This window comes from Homarus americanus, unplaced genomic scaffold (assembly GCF_018991925.1).
Source record: "Homarus americanus isolate GMGI-L3 unplaced genomic scaffold, GMGI_Hamer_2.0 scaffold34921, whole genome shotgun sequence".
Lineage (NCBI taxonomy): Eukaryota > Metazoa > Arthropoda > Malacostraca > Decapoda > Nephropidae > Homarus > Homarus americanus.
In genome coordinates, this window is record NW_024741901.1 from 23,593,518 (window position 1) to 23,611,049 (window position 17,532).

Below are 17,532 nucleotides of genomic sequence, written 5' to 3' on the forward strand. Positions count from 1 at the left end.
CTTTGAGCAAAATGAATTATTAACAAAGTAAATAGTTCACAAAGTACACAATGAGCTTCAAGTGGAGAAATTTATCTAGAATGAAGTATCTTTGTAAAACGAAACAACCATTGCTGGATTTTCGTCACCTTTTTGTGTCTTATATAAATCATCTGAGATAATGAAACCTGACACAAGAGTTACTGAAGTGCTGGTAACTTGATTCAGTATTACGTATGTGTGAGTACAGTAAGTGATATTTATAACAAAACTTTTCTTGGTTTGAAATATATATATATATATATATATATATATATATATATATATATATATATATATATATATATATATATATATATATATATATATATATATATATATATATATATATATATATATATATATATACACAGGTATATATATAATGTATTTTGTTTTTAGTGACAAGCTTGAAGTACAGTACTGTAGTTAGGTTTGATAAAATAAATAATAATGAAGTGCCTACTTGCCAAGATGACTATGGATGGTTAGATTTACCCCTGTTAGAGCCTTTACAGTACAGTACAGTAGTGGGTCAGAGACGAGACTTCACCTACACCTTACGCTCTACGATGGCACTTGTAATTAAGTATAGGTATATATTAGGAGAGGTCCTCTTTACTTCATCCTGGATTAATAAAGGTCACTAACAGCATAAACATCACCATCGCTCTGGAGTATGACTAGTAAAACTCTATGTCACTAAACATTTGAAATTATACTGTACTGTAGTGTTCTTCCATTCACAAATGATCAAGTGTCTTATTTTCCTTCACTCATATACTGTATCAGAAGCCAAAAATATATAAATTAACAAATGTTATACCTGTACACTATATATCTGATTATTTAATACAATTTTAATACCTGTACAAATATTTATATGAAAACTTTACTGACATTAATAATTTGGTAAGATTATTGAAGACATGAAAAAACAGAAGTCACTTGAGTGGTAATCATTTGTGTTGGAATGTCCCGTTGGTTTGATAAAAGGATAAGGTCTTGTGTTATCCGGTTAATGTCACTTTAGAACTGCATCATACAGGTATACCAATGTAGTATATTTCATCTTTGTATTCAAGACACTGAGAGGTCTGTGATCATCAACTACTTATTTTCAGTTTTCTGTTCCAAACAATTCCAACAAAACACTGCCAGTGTAAAAGGTAACACGTCCGTCTTTCCCTTGAGTGACCTTGGCAGGAGTTTCCGTGCTTCACTATCTCCCTTAACAAAACACCAACTCAGAAGAATCTCTGCAAGAGGCAAACACTTCGTTGTGAAAAAGAAGAATCAAGTTCAGTATCACTAAGCACTCTTGTGTTATATCACATAGTCCATCATTCACTAAGGCAGGCGTAATTAGGGTTAATGTATGCAGTGACACTTGATGTCAATTTTCTGATAGTTATAATAAATAAAAAGACTGAGAGGAAGTTAGGTTTAATACTTGCTTGAAATAAATGCAAAATTTCATTATGCACATTCATACCATTAAGCTAATAAGAAATGCAAAGACAATACTGTACATTCAGTACCTCATTAAGTAAAGTACAATGAGAAAATATAATAAAATTAGAAAATACATTTGTTTTTAAATGATAAATCTTTGATAGATGTCATACATGAGGTCTCTGGCACAGTCTTAGTTATTGTTACACCCATAATTACACCTTATATAAGTCACCTCTGTAACTTTTAGTCTCACTGGCTCGTTAATTCAAACCTGATGTGGCTGTGACACTGAGAAGGCTCTTGCCTGGATATGTTTTATTTAGCAGCACAGTTGATTACTTAAGCTGAAGAGATAAAGCAAGAGTTTCTTAGACACAGCACTACTGTAATGTGTGAGTTTAAACAGTTATACACATGCTCACTGCTTTAAGTCTTAAAAATATTTGGCTTATTTTTTCTTTCTAATATTTGCTTGATATTTTTTTCATCGATGTAATGAAAAGAGCAAAGCAATGTAGGGAACTACACCATTCATTTCTTGTTTTATCTAAACAGACTTAATCTGAAACTGCTGCTTCTGCTCTGTCAGAATTGTCACATAACTATAAGCTGAAGGAAATCCTTCAACTGAGCCCTTATCATCCCTCCAAATTTAATTATGGCAAGTACAGTAATGTTATCCAGCCTATACTTTAGAGAGAGATTTGGGAAAGATCATCCCACATAGGCCATCCAGTCAACACCTTTCAAAATGTCACTGATAATGCCCGCTGGGAGTACAGTAGTCCGTCAGGTTCGTCTTCCTCTGAGGGACTCCATTAATACTTTATCACATGTTTTATTCTCCTGAGCCTCAGACTTGCCATAAAAGTAAATGATTAGTAGAGTCGTCTCGGCCTGCCAATTCCGACATCCCTGAACTTCGGAAGTCTTCGTACCCGTCACCACCGGAGATTACTAAAAGCTTGGCCGGTGCTGCAGTTCCTGGCTGGAAGATTAAGAAATATGTTTTTATTGGACATTTAGTTAATAAATTAACTATAACAGCTGCCAAACTATTCCACATTGTACATTAGAGTTGAATATAAATACATTATCTCTGTACAACAACATGCTCCACCACACATACTGGTTCTTGTTTCATACATTTGCCATTACCTGATGATGAGGATGGTCTCTCCCCTTGAAGGAATATCTTGAGTGACCCTTTAGACGAGACGTTCGAGGCTCAGGCGTCAACTCAACGCTTGTCAAAAATCTGTTGGGAATAACCCGTTAACTATTGGCAGGTTAGAAAACATAAACCAGACTGCACACTGTACAGTACATCAAAAGGTAATTAGGAAGATATAATATAATAATGGCAACACATTAAATAAATATAAGTTGACTTTAAGGACTATAATTCAAATACAAGTAAATAAATTATGTATACTGTATTATATTGTAGCAAATGTTATTATATTTTTTCAATTCACAAGTACAAAAGGAAGTTTGTAGGTTAATTCTTCTTTTGTTACGATAATATTTGTGTTATCTAAAAAGCTACTCTTAGTTTCCAGTGTTTAAGATGGTGTAGAAGATAATGCATTGCTTACCTTACATGACCTGTGTGCCCGTATGGTATACCGACCATGTTTAAGGGTGCTTGAACACGGTGGGTATTATGAGCTAGGTGGGGCAGGGGCACTGTAATGATGACTCCAGCACTCGTCCCAACCCAAAGCAAATCCTTACATGCCAGTAATGATGTTACACGTAAACATGCAGCTTTGTGTTGTCGGATGATGTCGTCACAACCTGAAAAATATCACTTGTGAATAATTTCTATTTTAAAGGAAACTGAAACAATTACACTTCAGGTTGACCTCAGTTTGCTAGTTTTGTAAGAACAGGATTTGCACCGGTTTACATTTCATTTCCCCAAATTTGTTCATGCCAGGCTAGGATTTGTACTGTACCGGAGTTTGTTGTGTTCTACACTAGTTACAAAACTTGATTGAGTGGTAAACAAAGGCTCTCCCAATTCCTCAAAGTTGTTCAACAAGTAAAGAGCCTCTTATGAAGAAGACTAAGATGTTAACACTAAACACTAAAATGGAGATGCTGATAAGTCTTTTAAATGGTAAAACCACAACAGTGCTTGACTTGGTGTATGAAATGAACAGTCAGCCAGTCATCATCATTCCACAGCCATTTTCCACGCTTGCATGGGTTACCTTTGATTACCTGATGGCAGCTCTTCGTGCTTCACAGCCTCTCTTATCAAGTTCTTAACTCTAATGTCATATCTTACTGCCTATCTCTGGCTCAACTCCCCTCCACAATTAGACTCATATACTTTTTGACCCAATTGATCTCCTTTAATCTCTCCACAAGCCCAAACCATCGCAGTCTGCCTTACATAAAGACGAAGGTTCCCATCCTTCACTGTCACATTATATGTCCACCTCACCATTTTCATTTCACCTCACTCAAGTCTTTATATGTCATCCTCTTTAACTGTTCATGTTTCACTGTCACACAGCATCAGGTACAGGTATGATATTTTCTATTCTCAGGATTATTTTTTGGGTGTGAAATCTTCATACATTACAACAGTTTTATGAAAGTTCATATTAAATGCTTTCTTTTGTTTCTTTAAAAAAAAAAGGTATTGCAAATTTTTTAATATACGTACACTACATACTGTAATAACAAATTAATAAAACTAACAGTATCAAAGGCTCGGAGAAAATACTGTCCATGATAAAAAAAAATAGCTACAGTAATAACTTACCTGCAAGCATTTTTGTGACGGCTGGAGCAACATTTACTTCACACAGACACTCGTAGGTGGCTGCGTGGTATAGTCTAACAGCGGCAGAATTGTGTACCGAGACCCAAACCCCGTGACCTGCAGACACCATACACGACACACCTCGGCCATTTTCTCCACCAACCACAAATGAATGCTGTTGCGGAAATAATTAATTATTGAGGATTTGAGGACTAGTGTGATGCTTATTATATACTGATAATACCATCTCATTTTCCTAACTAAAAGCTAAAGATAACCAAATCCAACCCAGCTAGAATTCTTGCTCTTTGATAGCTTTACATTTGTGTCATTCTTATACACAGTACGTGAAATATTATAGTCGTGCTTTAATTTGGATGTAAGACTAGTTCCACTCATTTCTACGTACTTCCACTTGTAGCGACACAGTGTTGAGAACGCGCACGGTGTTCATGGCTGCACACCACAGCTTTCCCGCCACAGCCATCATTCTGGTTACTGGTGCCGCTGCCGTACTAATGCTTATAACTTGTCTGTCTGCTACATTCCATCCTCCAGATTGGTCTCGCCGATATACGATGATGTCTCCATTAGCTAACGATGCAAACACTCGATTGTCTAAGTGACTGTTGAAGAAGAGATAAAGATAATTAGTATAATGTAAGGATATGAGGAATTGTGTTTGTGCTGCTCTATGTCTAATTGTTTCAGCCCTCTTGTGTTACTTCCTACACTTCTCTTGTATCATTAAGTGAGATGGTTCTGTTCTTTTACTTTTATCCTCTTCGCCACTGATCAGCAGAGACAGATTTAATTACAGTATTTACAAAATCTCTTCAAATATTTACTTCCAATCCATTAAAAAAAAAATGGACACACAAACACATGACAGTTGTTCTCGTTTCCCCCAGTACAGTACCGAGTGTTTTTCTGGTGACATTATCCCAGTTGTCCTCTTCCTCCCATCCATTTGACCTTTTCTTCATCATTTCATTGTATACAGTATTTAGGCCAAACAGTGACCAACATCTTTTTTTTTCCTATTTCTTTTCCCAGTTTATTGGTAGAATCAAGATCAAATACACCACAGGTTCAGGAATAAATATAGAAAAGATATATTTCCTGAGAAAAATATCATAAAGTACCGGTAACTTGTATATAAACTTACATTATACAGTGAACTGGAGATCCAGGTTGGAATTTGAACTTATTTTTCTTAATCCTAATTGTGTCGGAACAGTTATAAACGTGAATGAAACCATCTTCTGTCCCGAGCCACATTGTTGGCTGCTGGTTGTCCGTGTCGTCGCTACTCATCTCGGGAGGCAGAGATTCACTTCGCCGTTTTCTAATGTCTTCATCCATTGGAATTTCTTCATCCTCATCATCATCGCTAGAATCACTGTTGGCAGACACACACATTGTTTAAACAGATAATATATTTTCAAAGGGAATCACATATACTGTATTACAACAGACAAAACAAACCAACCTGACCAAAACAAATCACTCTTACATTACGTTTTTTATTAAGCTACGATTCATTTGACAGGGTTGGGTCATCTAACATCATAAATGGCTTACTCTCACATTGTACAGTAAACAGAACCATAGCAGTTTTAAATTGCAATGTATGTACTGTACTACTGCACTGTACTGTAGTCATTCTACATAGCTCTGAAGGGTGTAATTATGAATATAGTACTATGTGTGATTTTTATAAGGATACTCTGTTTCCTAACTGTGCATCACTAAACCTAACATTTACAATAGGTCAATAAATCAGTATACACCTACAACATAGTCCATCTTTAGTTTACTTGGTCATCTCTGAGACACAAGTTGACTGCATGGAGATTAAACTTTATAGAGATTACAATTACTTACCAGTCATAATAAATATACTGTATTAGTATCCTAAATAACAAATAGGAATTCATTTACAACTCTCACAGGTGTAAACAAACTTACGGTTGCGGTGCAGCAGGAATAGAGGCGATGGAGAGGATACGAGCATTACACACTCCGTTACAACACGCTACAGTTGGATCAGGTTGTAAACTTAGGACGCACACCTGACCCACGTATCCATCACTGAAAAGATGACGAATGGACTCATTACCGACACTCACTTTCATAGTCTTGCTTCACCAATAACAAATGCACCGCCAGCTTTACATGCGACTCTTTCATTGACTTACACAGTACAGTGGGGTATGCTATAACGAACGGATCCTACTACGAATATTCCTATAACGAACGGTTTTACCTATAAAATTGAGAATGCTATAACGAACGAAACTCCTACAACGAACATTATTTAATTTTTTTTTTTCTAATTTATTGTTTTTTTATTACAAATATTAATGATATTCTTTATTTCAGGGGTTTAGATGCATATTTATGCACTTTTTTACAATTTTTACAATTTTATATTATATTTTTCAGTGTTAAGTGGTTGTATTTGGGGGCCTGGAACGGATTAATCCTATAACGAACGAATGCTATAACGAACAAGGTTCTAGAACCAATTAGATTCGTTATAGCATACCCCACTGTACAGTAATGGAGTACTTACAAGATATGTCTCCCATGAAAGAGGAAAGTGATCTGTTAGCTAGAACAGCATCAGAGTATCTTGTGCTTGTTGTATTAAATGATAGTTAATGACTGTAGAAAGTCAAAAAGACATGAAATTCCTGTCTCAAGTGTTTGATAATTTTTATAATCTTTAACGGTAAGCATAACCAATGCTGAGGTACAATACTTTGATGCTCATGGAAGGATTGTACTGTATGATGTCACCAGGAAACTGTTGTCAGGTTATTAATTGTTTTTTTAATTAGGAAAATATATACAGTACAGTTGTAGTTATCGGTAAATTTGACATTGAAGCTAGTAAAATAATATTGCTACTTACCTATTACACACCCATACATCTTTTAGGTTATGAGCATTGAGACCAAGAGTAGCAGTTGCACACGTGAACTGAAGACCTGCTCTTGTTTTTCTAATAGGCAGAGCTGAGACAAACTCTGGGGGAGGTCGCCGGTCTGCTGACATTGCTGTAGGCAAACATGCTATCAGATAGGCAATGGATGGTTTATGTGCATCTTGCAGTAGAGTTAACAGTTAATTACTACTGTAGCTTTTCACATTGTCAGTGGCAGCTTGGTAATTACACCTACAGTACAGTATATATCTTGTATTCCACTCATGCAAGCCCTTTCACCACTGGTTCAGGGTGGCCATTATAACGAACAGTACAGCACACTATTTCCTTTACTGTCGTTTTCCTCTCTAGCTCTTGTCTTACCACATGTTTGTTCTGGTGTCCCTCTCCACCTCATACACCACCTCAGCATCACATCACCAGCACATCCCTCCCCCAAAAATAACATTTGATATTAAACTTCACATAGAGCACAGCACAGTACTAACAGTGACACATGCTAACAACAAGAACTGTGATGGTATTTTACATTCCATAGACTGTCTAGGAGGACTGTTATTGCTGGCTAAGAATAATACATAATGAAAGTTAAAGATATGAACGTGTATGTATGAGTATTTGTACTTGTTGCCTCAGCTCTTTACTCTTCCATGTTATATTTTTCTTGCACTCTTTTATTTCTCCCGAGTGAGGTGTCTGTACCCCTTGATCCTCCCCTCATAGAAAGAGAAGTTATTTAATGATAAAGAACTGACTGAAATTAGCTTCCTTCATTTCCCTTTAAGCTGATGAGGACATTTTTTATGAATTTTTATTTTCAAGTTTTATTTACATACTAAAGATATATTAAAAGAGAAAATATTATAGATTAGCCAAACCAAACACATCCTAACCAGATGAATTCTTCCCCATCCCCTAACTAAGCCAGGTCATGTATAAAACTGTAATGTGTATCCAGCAATCACATATTAAGGGTTGGTTCTCCCCCTTCAACCACTAGCATTATCATCATTATCAAAGTTTAACAGCCAATTTTCAAGATTGTGTGGATTAGCTACAATTACCTAATGCATGTTGAAGCAAAATTTTACGACTGAATGCCCTTCCTAGTCTCAACCTACAGCATGGCAACAGCTGGCAAGGTAGAGTCATAACTCTCTGAGGTAATCAAACACTACTTGCCTACCCTCTGTTTCAATATTGAAAGTAGTAAGGATGGGGGAGGGGACATCTTTTGTCAGGAAAATTGTCTTTTTAGTGAATATATTACAGATGTTCCTTACTGTTGTTGATGCTGCTCTTATAATTGCTTTTATTTTTATTGTTTCTTTTATTGTTTATTGATTAACTCACTGATAATGATGATGATGGTTGTGGTGAAGACATTTGAGAACTGTGCTTCTTACAGATATTGGTTCAGCTCAAATACTTTAAAATAAATGTAATTATCACTCACCTAGTTTGTGTTTAGCATCATTGAATGCTTCCTCCCACATAGCTCTCTTCTCTGCACTGCTGAACATGAAGGTCAGGTTCTCCATTCCTTCTCTATAAAAAACAGTGGGGTGTCTTACAGGAACTGAGAACATGTATGTTACTCCAGTGCAGCAGCTTCATCTTTTATGAAGGGATCCTCACCATCTAGTTAATTATTATTGTCATTCTCACTTTTTTGATATGTATGAACTCATTTAACTATACTGTACTGTACAGTATTTTAGTTTGATAATGATTCTCTGACCTCTGGAGGACAGGAACCATTGTTCTACTCTGAGTCTGTCCAATGAATAACTCTATCCAAAAAATTACAAAAAAGTGAACATTCTAATATTTCATAATTTCCCCAACTTGTTATAAAAAAATCTAGATTGTGTCCCAACTTCCATTTGAGATCTAGTTTTATTACAATAAACCCACTGATCACTTCTCCAAAGATCTGGAAACATTACTATGTATACGAGTCTATGACTTAATTTGGGGGCTCATTAAACCTGTCCTTTGTGAGTAAACACATCCTGGGTTAAGTTTCGTAAACTGACCTCCATGTTGGTCCCTTCACTGAGATTTAGAGGTAACTTTAACACTAAATACTAAATCTGGGGAACTGCACTATGTTTAGAATTGGAGAGCACTTTTTCCCTTGTGTACAGATCCCTCTCTGAGCTGAATAAAATCATCTGGCATTCGCCAACTAAAATACTGTATTAAAAGTGGCAGCCCCATAGTGAAGGGGTGAAGAGCTGACTTACTGTTGTCACCCTCTTATTTTGGAGGAAAAACTCTTGTTGTCTAAATACGTAACAGATATACCCGACTTTCCAAGTGGCTAACAAGCCAATCAGTAGCAGAGCTGTAATTCCACATTATTAATTTAGTGATTGGTCATCAACTTTTATTCCAATCATGTTAGAAATAAAATCTCATACAAAAGATTAAAAAAGTGATCTATATTGTTCCCTACACACGACCAACACCCCAGTCAACTTACTGTGTGGTGATGGTGAGCTCCAGTTCCATGAGCTGTGAGTCTGCACCATGTCTCTCCGCCAGCTGCTTCTGCACCTGGGTGATCATGTCCTGTACGGAGTCCTCCATGGGCCCTCGGGGACACCGGAGAGTCTTGGTGAGCTTGGAGATGTGTTCGAGTGTCTGGAGGTCTTCTTGTAAGGTCTCCAACTCTCTAACCAGCTTCTTCACACTCTCATCTCGTGCTGAAAACAAATCAAGTCAGGAATGATATTGTCACGAGGAGTGTTAAGAAATAGTGACTGACGGAACCCTTTAATATGCAGTTCTATCTTATTAGTCTCTAAATTTCTTCCAAGTGTGATAAGAGATTCCGTTGTGGTGACTCTAATGAGTCATAATGTAAAGAGGAAGACACATGGACAGACAGAGAGCAATCCTGTAGTACCCTCAGGTGACATAACTGAGAACAATAATTCACAGGGGAAATACTTACACCTAGCGATGTCCAGTTCATCTAATGGAATGAATTTGAAGAGCTTGAACTTGTTGGCTTCCAAGGAGCTCAGTAATGTGAATGGTAAGCTGAGGGAGGCAAATAAAAAATAGTGTTAATTTTCTTAAAGGTCTTTTGGAATGTTATGTTGACACTGTTAACAAGTTCAAAGGGGAGACAAGGAAAGGAAAAATATAATGCAAATTCTTTTATACTTAGTCATATTTTTCAGTATTTAACCTTACAGCAAAAATGTATTACTGTACTACTGTTCAGTTCATACTTAAAATAGAATACTGTATTGGTATTAACACCTCACAGTTTTACCTTACATTCCAAATGAATTCTAAAAAAGATACTCTAGCGTATACAGATACCCAAAGAATGTTCTATATTACTGAGGGTATATACAAACACTTTTGTTGTCTTTAAAAGTAGGTTCTATTCTCGTACGGGAGATAATACAGTCGGACACAGGAAGCCTGTGGGCACACCACCAGAACTCAGTCTTAACTACCTCTACATCTATCTATGTATTACTACGCGCTGGCCTATACAGATGCCAGCATTCACAAGCTGAATACATAAAGTATAAATGTGATAATTTATATACATAATATGGTGCACAATAAATAGAATATTACATAGAATTAATACATGTTCTGTAATACTTTACTATACATAATTAATAATAGTAATATAACAATATACAGCTGAAGGCACTACTTTGTGTCCATATATATCATACACCTCCCTCCCCCCTATACGCTCATAGTTTCATCTTGAGCGGACCTTTGTTTCTGAGTCGCTCGGACCTGCGGAGTACTGGGGCAGAAACACAAGGTGGGGATGGATTTACTTTAGAGACATCAACATTAGGGGACTCAACTGGGGAGGGGTCAACACTAGGCAGCTCCACAGGTCGGAGGAAACGACGGTTCCTCCACCATACTCTACCACTAGGAAGACGCACTTGGTAGTCCCTGGACCGGCCAATACCCATGACAACCCCAACCTTGTCCCAGCGGTGAGATACCGGATCTTGAATCCTGATCTGCTGGCCGATACTCAACCTGGGAAGGGGGCGGGCATGACAGTCGTACCGAGCAGCGACATCTGCGGCTCGTTCTGCTGCACGGCGGTCACATTCTTCAGTCTTGGCCTGCCACTCTTGAGAAAAAGACTTCGGGTGGGCAGGAACACAAGACCTGAGATGATGTCCGTATAGAACCTGGGCTGGGGAGCGTCCGGTGAAGTTCGGGGTGTTGCGTAACTCCAACAAACCTCGATCGAAGTCCTCGCAGTCGATATTTCCTGAGGGTGACACCTTAAGGATCAGGTGTTTCACAGTCTTGACTGCGGCTTCAGCGTGTCCATTCGCCTGGGGGTAGTGGGGCGAGGTCACGACATGACGGACTCCCCAACGGTCCATGAAGTCCCGGAACTCGTGGCTGGTGAACTGGGGTCCTCCATCAGTCCTGAGGCGGAGGGGAACACCAACTTCTCTGAAGTAATGCCTGAAGCTCCGGATGGTAGCAGTAGCCGTTGTATCACTACCACAGGGGACGACAACAGGCCATCCAGACAGTCGGTCGGCAATGACGAGGAAGGACTTCCCTGCAACTGCAAAGAAATCGGCCGACACAGACTCGAAGGGTCTTGAAGGGTTATCGTCGCACATTAAAGGTTCCTGTTGCTGGCTAGGTTGCAGAATCTGGCACGGTTCACAGGCACGGACGGTACTTGCAATGTCCGCGTTGATTCCGGGCCAAAATACAGTCTGCTTCGCCCGTCGCTTGGTGGCCTCCACTCCTCGATGGCTGTCGTGAAGGCGGGCCAAGGTACGGCGGCGTAGGGCAGCAGGAATAACTACTCGTGGACCATACAAGACGAGGTCTCCATCACAATAGAGGTCCTCGCGTATTTTCCAGTACGGGAGTAGCGATTCATGAAGGTCGTATCGATTCGATGGAAATCCCTGAGACACACAGTCGACGAGCCGGATGTAGGAAGGGTCGGCCCGGGCTGCGGTGCGGAGATCTTCAAGAGTCTTGTCTGCATCCAGTGCTGTAGACTCTTCTGATGTGAAGACGGCCTTCAATGAAATAGGTTTAGGGAATTCCTTGGAAATAATGGCCAACTCCTGACAATGGCCATATGATAAGAGCGGAGTCGGGATACCATTATGAACATCAATCCGGGCTGAGCAAGACTGCTTACCAAAGGTAAGGGTAGCCCAGAAAGATCCCAACGCTGGAGCCATCTTGGAACCATCAGCTGTCAGTTTCGTTGTCTGAGGAGGGGGCTGTAGGTTGCTCCGGGGTATTCCCAAACTTGCTAAATGTTGTGGACCAATTACTGAGACGTCAGCACCGGTGTCAGGTAACATCTGAAGACTGGATGACGAGTTACCGTAAGAAATGACGACATTGATGTGCTGGGGCGTCGTGTCTGTGGAACTACGTACACGACGGCAGGAACGACTGGACACAGCGTCTTGATGCTTGCCAGAAGGAGGGGGCGCGCCAGCACTACCTGAGGATGACTTCTTGGATCCTAGGTGGCGTCCTTTATGTGTCTTCTTACGACAACATTTGTCATAATGGCCCACACGACCACAAAGTCTACACTGAACTTTGCTAGCAGGGCACTTGACTGTGTAAGCCCAGTGACCCTGGCGGTCGCAACTTCTGCACACGCTTTGAGCAGCTGGGCACTGGGAGGCATTATGCTGTCTCGCGCAGCTGTTACACAAATCTGCTGCTGAAGGTGTGGCTGAAGGGTGAGGGGTGGGGTTACTTTGCTGCTTCTTACCCTTTCTGTAGGAAGACACCGCCCTCACCTGGTCAGGCTGTGAGCGTAAAGCTGAAGTCGCACACCTGGCGGCCTCGTACGCTCGACATTTCATAACAACATCTTGAAGGGAGGAAGTGGGGTCGAGGGAAATGAGACGCTGAACTAGCTCTTCATCTCGGACACCCGTTAAGATAATTGTCTTAAGTTGTGTTTCTTCACAGACTTGAGAATGTCCGGGACAAACATCAACTTCCTCTGAACACCTTTTGAGCCTTACAAAAAACGCGTCAAAAGATTCTCCATCAAGCTGTTTACATTGGAGGAGTTGTCTTCTCCTGAGTGCTTCGTTGCGCTGTCCCTTGACGTGTTCCTGCAACTTGTCGAGCACGGCCTCTACCGTCAGAGTTGTCGTAGGAGGCACTTGAAGTGTGTGCTCGAGAGTACGTTGTGTCTCTAAGGACAAGCACATACGAAGCTGGATCATTTGTTTCGGCTGTGATAAACTGGACAAGTCAACCATTGTTGCGTAGTCTTGCCAACGTCGACGCCATTCCCGAAACATCTGATAAGAAGCGTCAGACATCAGAGAGGGAGGCGTCTGTACAGCAGCCTTTTGAGGTGTTGTTCCGACTCTGGGAAATGAGGTACCAGTACCTCTAGTCGCATCAACATCAGTTGTAGCAGACGAATCTTGTACGGTAGAACGTTGTGGGGAGGCTAACAGAGAAATCAAAGCTTCAAATCTGGCTTGATCCTCCTGTCTTCTAAGGTCATCCTCACGTCTACGTATGTCTTCGAGTTCTCTGCGTGTTTGTTCCTCTTTGTGGCGTCGTCTTTCAGACTCTTTGTACCTAATTTCTTCCTCTTCTCTCCTTGCCATATCGTCCTGGCGTCGAGAAGTTTCCATCCACTTTATCAGTTGAAGGAGATCTGTGGACGCATGCATCGCAGGAGAGCTGGCTCGCGACGAGCGAGGAGATTCTGTGGGTGATTGGGCACTGTCACTGTGGGGGGCGTGGGGCGTAATCGTGGGTGGGGAGAGGTCTCCCACACTAAAACTCGTAACCCCATCGTCCAGGGTATCGTTATGATCCCTGTGAGACATGCCGACTGCTTCTGTACTCTATCTGTGCAAAAGACCGGGTCAGCCCCTCGTAATCTATGCACAGAATTACAGAAGTTTACAGTAAGTCACCAGAAATATAAGGTGAATGCGTGTGTGTGTGTGTGTCTGGCAGGCCTGGTCCACTGTTATCTCACTGAGAAATAATCACTGCGCCATCTAGCGTATTGCCAGATACCCAAAGAATGTTCTATATTACTGAGGGTATATACAAACACTTTTGTTGTCTTTAAAAGTAGGTTCTATTCTCGTACGGGAGATAATACAGTCGGACACAGGAAGCCTGTGGGCACACCACCAGAACTCAGTCTTAACTACCTCTACATCTATCTATGTATTACTACGCGCTGGCCTATACAGATGCCAGCATTCACAAGCTGAATACATAAAGTATAAATGTGATAATTTATATACATAATATGGTGCACAATAAATAGAATATTACATAGAATTAATACATGTTCTGTAATACTTTACTATACATAATTAATAAGAGTAATATAACAATATACAGCTGAAGGCACTACTTTGTGTCCATATATATCATACAGATACTAATTAATGTTATTACTTATGATTGTCATAATATTCATGAATAAAACTGATCTAAAGAATCACTAACAAATACAGCTTATAGAATACAATACCTGAGGAACATCCAAAGAACAGACAGATTTTACTACAGTATATCACAATACAGTAGCTGTTTTGTTTTCCCAATATGGGTTTGTAAATTGTGTAAACTTTTGAACATTGACTCATCTCGACTCAGCACATGAAGACAAACTCACCTTTACCCTAACCACAAAGACCAACACATCTTGACCCACCCCATACACACGATCTTACCTTGACCCTTTTCGTATAGTGCCAGATCGTCTCTTAATAGCGGTGATAACAAGGAGATCAGAGAAGAGGAAAAGGCAGCGTTCCTTTCGTGTCACCAGTCCCGGGTGCATCGTTACTAGGTCATGGCGTAAGAACATCCTGGAAAGGAATGCAAACTTGTATCATCTGTGGCTAATTCATTGCTTATATATTTTTTCCATTAGTAAGCCTTTATAATTAGCATGAATGGATTAGTCTGTGTATGGTCACTTATTTTTCAAATACTGTATTGGGGCTTTATGATATAAAGCTTAATTTGAATGAAAAAAAAATGAACATACAATTTTGACCAATAATACACAAGGTCTTCCAGAGCTGAGCATTGATTGGGCGGAACAAGCTGTTATGTATGTTTTCAGAGCCCTGAGTGTAGGTAAGAAAGCTACTACCCTACTCACTTTAGTATGAGTCAGTATCATACAATTGAAGCAAGATATGGTCATAAAAGCCTGACAGCTCCATTCAAAATATACAAAGGTAATTGTTGACTTACCTATCTGGTTGGACAAGACCATCAAGGCCCTCTATAATGTTCTCAAGTTCTTTTAGTAGTAGTTGTTGCTGCTCGTGCTGGAGAGCTTCTTGCTCCACAGCATTGATCCTACTGGCTAACTGTTGCACCACCCCGATGGCCTCTGTCAGGAGTGCATGGTCAGGGTGCTCTCTACTAGTGTGCTTCAGGAGACGCTGTACAACATGAAGAGAATGTTAGAATGTTTTGCCTAATCCTCTATGACATCATTCATAGTATAGAAGAAATATTACAATAATAAGACTGAACCTTAAAAAATAAAAAACAATTCTGAGTTTGTTATCTGATTTTACATGAGACATTACTGGATAAAGATAGAGATTTGACTTATAGAGTAATGCATGATAGTGTGCCTTGAGCTGTAGGCCAGGTAAAGGGATCCTCACCTTGAGTAGTAATTCATACTGTGGAAGGCGTTGGACAGGCTTGATGAGGAGAGCCTTGAGGTCCAGTTTGCCATGGTGTTCCCGAGCTCGTGCCTGAGGAAGGAGATATTTGTTAGTTGTTGCAGCTCTCGCACAATTGACTAACATTTTTCAAACCAATTTTTACTTTGATGATATTCTCAAACATTGAAAATGGTAAAACACACACACACACACACACACACACACACACACACACACACACACACACACACACACACACACACACACACACACACACACACACACACACACACACACACGCACACACACACACACACACACACACACACACACACACACACACACACACACACGTGGTCAATAACAGAAGATGGTGAGTGATCAAAAGATGCCAGTAAATTAAGAGACAAGTCTTGCTAACAATAATAAGGTAATGATTGCCAAAGAAACTCATTGATCATATTGGATACAGTGACCACTAGCACGTGTGTGTGTGTAGTGGATGTAGTTATCATTTGAACATGTGTGAGTGTCTGTAAAATATATGCAAACATTACAGTCCAGGTATATGGATCTTTTCATGTCTATAATGACTTGAACACATTTTAGCACACATTATAATTTTTGGCGCTCATCACCAAGTTTATTTCAACTGTAACTCTTCACTCGTTGGCTCTATATCAGCCAGTTAGAGCTGCAGTTCATCAGTGGACACCTTTTGTGTATAGATGAAACAAGGGGACCAGTGTATATTCTCCAGTATTCACCAATGTAAATGAATAAATACCAGGATTGTTTATTTATTTTATTTTTAATACTGTAAGTGTAATGTATACTGTATTGTATATACTATAGCTATATTATATGATTCAGCTTAATACTGTAGACCTATAATAGTATATATCAGCATGTTTTATACTTTAAGTGCAGGTAAAGAAGAACTAGTTTATATGTCTCAATATTCACTACTTGAAGGTGACCCATGAACTTAGCATACAGTACTTCCCTTGTAAGAGAGTGTTTGATTCTGTGGGCGGGGTGAACCCATGGGGAAGCCTCTTTACACCATTAGTCTCTTGTCTACCCTGGAGTAATTAGGGACCTAGACATTAATAATTGGTAGATCATGTTCAGGGCTAAGTTATCTGCTCCTCCTTGTCACTGGGTCATATACCTCGCTTACTCAAAGGTTCTTGGCGGCAGCTTCTACACCTCACAGTACTAGGGCTAACCGTTCATAATCAGCAAGGGACAAGCATTTTAATCAGGACTTGTTTGAATGTTAATACAGTACTGTGTGTTATTATACTATGGACTTGGTGAGGGTTAATACGTTATGTGTATATATAACAGCTAGCATCCTGCATTGAGTCACGCGCGTCACACTCACCACCAGGAAGTGTCTGAAGGCAGGTTTGGCCTGGGCTGCAGCCTTGGCCGCCTCATGAGCCGTCTTCCAATTATTGGTGAAGGATGTGTAGCTCTCCAATACCCCCGGGTCGTTCACCTGTGGGCATAATTATTGTTATTGTCCCTCAACTGTACAGAAACACCACCATGATTTTTAAGAAGTAAAAGAGTAAAATTTATTATTGGTATTAATATTATTACTCATTGTTATTACAGTGTTATTA

General features: G+C 39.7%; 1 protein-coding gene across 2 annotated transcripts in view; it reads right to left on the reverse strand.

The window, feature by feature from the left end:
* Positions 1-1,448: 1,448 nt before the first annotated feature.
* The window catches only part of LOC121876387 (rho guanine nucleotide exchange factor 17-like), a 93,366-nt gene continuing 77,282 nt past the window's right edge, over positions 1,449-17,532 (reverse strand). The window contains exons 5-19 of one of the 2 annotated variants that reach the window (XM_042381461.1): positions 17,289-17,405; positions 15,896-15,988; positions 15,471-15,664; positions 14,939-15,076; positions 10,171-10,259; positions 9,697-9,919; positions 8,665-8,756; positions 7,176-7,320; positions 6,227-6,349; positions 5,424-5,657; positions 4,665-4,881; positions 4,256-4,430; positions 3,075-3,276; positions 2,635-2,734; positions 1,449-2,464 (exon numbers count right to left, since the gene is read on the reverse strand). In XM_042381461.1, the coding sequence (XP_042237395.1) occupies positions 2,330-2,464; positions 2,635-2,734; positions 3,075-3,276; positions 4,256-4,430; positions 4,665-4,881; positions 5,424-5,657; positions 6,227-6,349; positions 7,176-7,320; positions 8,665-8,756; positions 9,697-9,919; positions 10,171-10,259; positions 14,939-15,076; positions 15,471-15,664; positions 15,896-15,988; positions 17,289-17,405 (2,277 nt within the window). In that variant the 3' untranslated portion in view covers positions 1,449-2,329. Of the gene's footprint in view, positions 2,465-2,622; positions 2,735-3,074; positions 3,277-4,255; positions 4,431-4,664; positions 4,882-5,423; positions 5,658-6,226; positions 6,350-7,175; positions 7,321-8,664; positions 8,757-9,696; positions 9,920-10,170; positions 10,260-14,938; positions 15,077-15,470; positions 15,665-15,895; positions 15,989-17,288; positions 17,406-17,532 lie in introns of both variants that reach the window. The other variant, XM_042381460.1, reaches the window with a different exon arrangement.